General features: G+C 31.2%; 1 protein-coding gene across 2 annotated transcripts; it reads left to right on the top strand.

The window, feature by feature from the left end:
* The first annotated feature begins 1,532 nt into the window (after positions 1-1,532).
* On the top strand, positions 1,533-4,686 carry LOC125073516 (zinc finger protein 93-like). Of its 2 annotated transcripts, XM_047684378.1 has the most exons (3): positions 1,533-1,595; positions 1,705-1,857; positions 2,393-4,686. In XM_047684378.1, the coding sequence occupies exons 2-3, from the start codon at positions 1,744-1,746 to the stop codon at positions 4,367-4,369; spliced, it is 2,091 nt and encodes a 696-aa protein (XP_047540334.1). In that variant the 5' UTR covers positions 1,533-1,595; positions 1,705-1,743; the 3' UTR covers positions 4,370-4,686. The 2 variants fall into 2 exon arrangements, with proteins under 2 accessions (XP_047540334.1, XP_047540333.1); XM_047684377.1 differs by lacking the exon at positions 1,533-1,595 and having other exon boundaries at positions 1,643-1,857.
* The last annotated feature ends 471 nt before the right edge of the window (positions 4,687-5,157 follow it).

Below are 5,157 nucleotides of genomic sequence, written 5' to 3'. Positions count from 1 at the left end.
TTTATTATATTTGTATAACGTTCTGCACCTGGTTAGTGAATAAAACCCGTAGACTTTTAACGAATAAATCGAGATTCATAAACCTTTCTCTTTTTTAAAAAATAGTTAAATATAGGTACATTGTAATGAATATTTTTTAAGATTATATTAAAACGAAGTTACCACTGGATAGAAATGTATATATTACGGAAAACAGCATCAAACTCAGTACCTGGTTAGTCTTTTTAAATAAATAGACAACATCGTGTTTTTAGTAAAATCAAAATTTTATATCCAACTTGATAATAAACAAATAACAAAAATAAATACATTGATACTGTACTAACATTGCTAAATTTAATAATTCTAATAAAAAGGTCTCAGTTAGACCGTGATCCTTAAAACTTGATTCCTGAAATTTTAGGCAGATGCCTTATTTTAGCGAGCCGGCTAATAAATCTAGTATTATTTCATTCCCGGTGCGGTCAGGCTAAGCCTTTGTATTTTACATTACGACAAAAATGTTCTATATGTTGGCTCAGACGTGGGTACGAAATTCCTTTGTAATTAAAACTTTTCAGCACATTAATTTCGCGAAAATTCCACAAAGAAAATTATGTATAAATAGAAAATAAACTTACAAAACAACAGAATCTCAAGACGAAAAAATGTTCTATATATTGGCTCAGATGTGGGTACGAAATTCCTTTGTAATTAAAACTCTTAAGCACATAAATTTCGCGAAAATTCCAAAAAGAAAATTATGTATAAATAGAAAATTAACTTAAAATACAATAAAATCTCAAGACGGAATATGGTTATTATTTTTCTTCAGACGCTATCTTTAACTGAAAAATTTCTCTCAAAAACAAAAACTCATTTAAAAAAAAAAAACTTTATGGCATTTTAATACAATATCTACCTAGATAGTGTAATTACTTCGATGATATCAGTGATTTAAAAAACGTAACATATTTATCAGAAGACCAGAGCAGTTACGAAAGAATTAAAAAACATGATTTTAATAATTTATTACAAATACTAATAAAACCTTGAAAATGGATTCTTTATATGCAGCGACATCTATCATATCATGTGTAAAACATTTCGAAAAATTGGCAAGGTATGAATGTCATAGATTAAAAAAAATCTAATACAAAATCTAATTTACTTATGAACTTCCTTTTAAGACATAGGATCCAAAAAATAAATATTGATTCGCCACTTTAATACTGGAGATTAAAGAATTAGAACCAAATTACGCGATAATTATTTCGTTACAGAAGCAATGCCAACCTAAAAAAGAAGAAAAGGTCAAAGATAGCACTTACGAAATTTTAAAGATAAATTTGTTTCAGAATTAAAATATAATTAAATAATTTATCTTTCTATTAATAAAATAATGTATTAAAACCCAGAATTATACTAAAATATAACAAATAATACTAAATTCAATTTACGATTAAACTTTTTCAATGTTGCTATCCTTATCTTTCCCCACAACGCGTCGAACTATAACATGGCGCAACATCCGCTCCAATTATTGTCGCGTGTGCTGCCGCCATTTTGATACGCTCTCTTGTCTATAATTTTGAATAGATCGTCTTTATGGCAAGGTCCGTAGATAATTTTACTCTTTGGATACCTACTTTATTGTGCTCTCTGATAACTTATAAACAACTGTCAAAACAATGAAGATAATTCCACGGTTTATATATTTTCCAGGTTTTCCTGGCGGGATAATTATGTATACAACATTTTAAAATGGAATCTTGGTCCGATTTGTGCCGATGCTGTCTGTCTCCCGATTCCGAGGTGTCACTTTTCGATACCGAAGAAAATGTAAGGGAAAAGTTTTTGGAAATTACCACAATTGAGGTAAGATTTATTATAATATTTGATATAAACTGTGTAAAATATATATTCTACAAAAAAATATCCTATAACTGACGCAGTTGTCGAAAGTTAGCAGTAATTTATAATTTAACGAACTTTATTATTGATTAATTTACATTATTGCCGCCAAACTGAGGCTATATTAAAAACTTTTGAATTAATGTTATACCAGTTGTCTTTAAAAAAGTAATATTAGATGAAAAATACATATCTACAACTTGTAAAGGCAGAATAAAGTGACATGCTCCTTTAATATTAATAATTATTGTAATCATATACAATGTACGGAATATCTAATAATTGTCTCACTAAATGTTAAACAATATATACAGAAATAAGCAAATTCTATTATAACAAAAGGTAAATTCAACTATTATTGCATTACTAAATTAATGACTCAATTTAAAAAAAAGTAAAATTTATGGATACTTCCTAATAAATGATAAAAAGTATCTGTTTATTATAACTCTCATAGGCTTTATTTTATTGTGTAACTTGAATTTTTTAACTATTTTAGGTTCAAGAGGATGATGGCCTACCACAAAAGCTGTGTGGTGATTGCTTTACACTTATGACCACAGCTTATCAGTTTCGCACACAATGTATGAAAGTAGACAAGGAACTAAAACTGCAATTAAATACTTTAATAACTCACAGCAAAGATGAAGAATTTTCACAAATAGAAACACAACTTAAAGCAAGCGAGGACATGACTATAGAAGATATTGCAAAAGAATCCATGAAAAAGCTAGAATCAATCATAAAAAAGGAACCAAACGACAGTGACGATGATTACTACTATGTTGTTGTGGTTGATAATCAAAAAGATCAAAGTGAAAAGTCTGATGATGATAGAAGTAGAGACTTGGTGATAGAATCAATAACGAAAGATGAACCTGGAAATGAAGCCGCACAAAACCAAGAGGACCGAGATTTTGAAAATACAATAGATTCATTTCTTGTTTCTAATCCAAAAGTACCTACAGATGTACCTGCAACTATATTAGAAAATGAAGAAGAAGAACAAGATAATGGAGATCAGTTTGATGAGGGTATGAATGTGGATGATGTCAATGAAATACACAATAGGGATTTGGCTATAATCGAAGATCAAGAAAGACCTCATGAGTTCACGGTTCCTCTTTCTGGAGAGATGTTGAAAAGTCTGCCAAATGCTAAAAATTTTATCAAAATACTCACTCCTTCGGGCACAGAAAGAACGATTCTACTTAAAAGCGATGATGGTATAAAATATGTAACAGACCCTTTATCTCTCAAAATGGAAGATGGGGATTCAATGTCACAAGAAGTAATTTTATATGAAGGGGATGATTCTCCTCAGTTCCAATTAGTTAAGTGCGACGGCTCAGAGCTGGTCATAGAGTATGCTGATGATAGCCAAATTGCAACTGTGCTTCAACAGGAAGATGGTACATTCCTCTGTGACTGCGGTGAACAGTTTGATGATTTAGATAATTATGAGAAACACCAATACAAACATAATCCAGCAGGTGATCACTTATGTAACCTATGCGGCAAAGGCTTTGAAACTGCCGAAATACTAACTGGACATATGCTCCTTCATAGCAACCCAGTAGGACTCCTAGTTACGTGTCCATTCTGTAATCAAAATATAAAACGCAACACTCTCACCCAACACATCAAATATGTACACAACAGTAAACCCCAATGTAATGTATGCTCAAAAACATTTGCCAATCAAAATAACTTGAAAAGGCATATGATGATTCATAGCGGTATAAAAGACTTTGAATGTGACATCTGCCATAAAAGATTCCATCAAAAAATCACAATGCAGACACATAGACTAACCCACATTAACCCCTTCACGTGCAGTCAATGTGGTATCAAATTTGAAAATAAATCCGAATTATCATCACATAGGGGATCTGATGAGTGTTCAAAGTCACGAATTATGAAAGTTAAAGAGGAACTCATGAAAACGGTCAAACAGGAAGTAACAACTAATTTTGGCAAATTGTTAGGCTATGCATGTTCATTATGCAAAAAGATGTTTTCTGTAGAGTCAGCATTGGAACAGCACGTGGAAAGTACCCATATTGTTGAATCTGAGGGTCAAAATGCTGAGAAGAATTTAAAGAAGACTACTAAAAGATTTGAATGCTGTATTTGTGGCAAGGGATGTGCCAGCCAAGCTATGTTGATAATGCATGAAAGAGTTCACACTAATGAGCGACCATTTCCATGTCAGCTTTGCTCATTACGTTTCAAGACAAAGACTCATTTAAGAACTCATCAACTCACTCATACACGTGAAAAGAAGTTTGGTTGTTCTGTGTGTATGAAATTTTTTGCTTTGAAAGGAAATTTAGTTGTGCATTTACGCACTCATACTGGAGAGCGTCCATATGTATGTTCCATCTGTGGGGATGCATATATTGATTCTAAGTATTTGAAGAAACACAAGTTGAAAAAACATTCAATCGACAATGTACCATGGGACAAGTACTAATTACTCTTCATATTGAGATGGTGCATCCAACCACAATCAAATGATATTTGGTATTTATCAATATATTGCAGAACAGTGGGGTTTATAAAAATTGATAATTTAGTGAATAACGCCTTTTTTCAATATTTATTTAGTGTTATCAAGAAATTGTACTGTACAATTAGCAACACATAATAGGTATCATTTTGGTTAAATTATGTAAAAAGTTTGCATAAAAAATGTCATCATCGAAAACTGTATATATATTTTTATAAGGCAGTCTATAAGATTTGCACTAGAGTTTATAGGAAATAAATTTTAAGCAATGTGGTTTTTAATTTATTTTTGTTTTTTCACCAATCCAACGTATTAAGGTCAGACAAAATCAAAGGAGATAGATAAAAGTCAATCATTTCCGTCAAAGGACGTCCGGCTGATGCAAAAATCATTAAAATTGTTCAATTAATATAATTTTCTTATTATAATAATAAAAAAAGAAGCTGAGAGCAGTGTTGCAGGAATAATGGATAGTTTAACTATCGATAGTTGGTCTCGTAAACTTCAGAATATCGATAGTATCGTTTTGATCAATATTATCGATAGTATCGATAGCTCCGTTAGCAATACTAGGGATAACAATGATACTATCCATAGTATCGAAGGTTTTGAATTATCGACAGTGGATGAATTTTGTGAAAAGGATTATTACGAAGTCAAAGTTCTCGGAAATGCTCTCTGTATCGAGGCCCTGATTTGTCATTGAATTGTCAAGAATACACACCATTTTTAAACTTGAGGATATACTTGAA

Source organism: Vanessa atalanta, chromosome 24, assembly GCF_905147765.1.
Source record: "Vanessa atalanta chromosome 24, ilVanAtal1.2, whole genome shotgun sequence".
Lineage (NCBI taxonomy): Eukaryota > Metazoa > Arthropoda > Insecta > Lepidoptera > Nymphalidae > Vanessa > Vanessa atalanta.
This window is presented reverse-complemented; position numbering and strand designations above follow the sequence as displayed.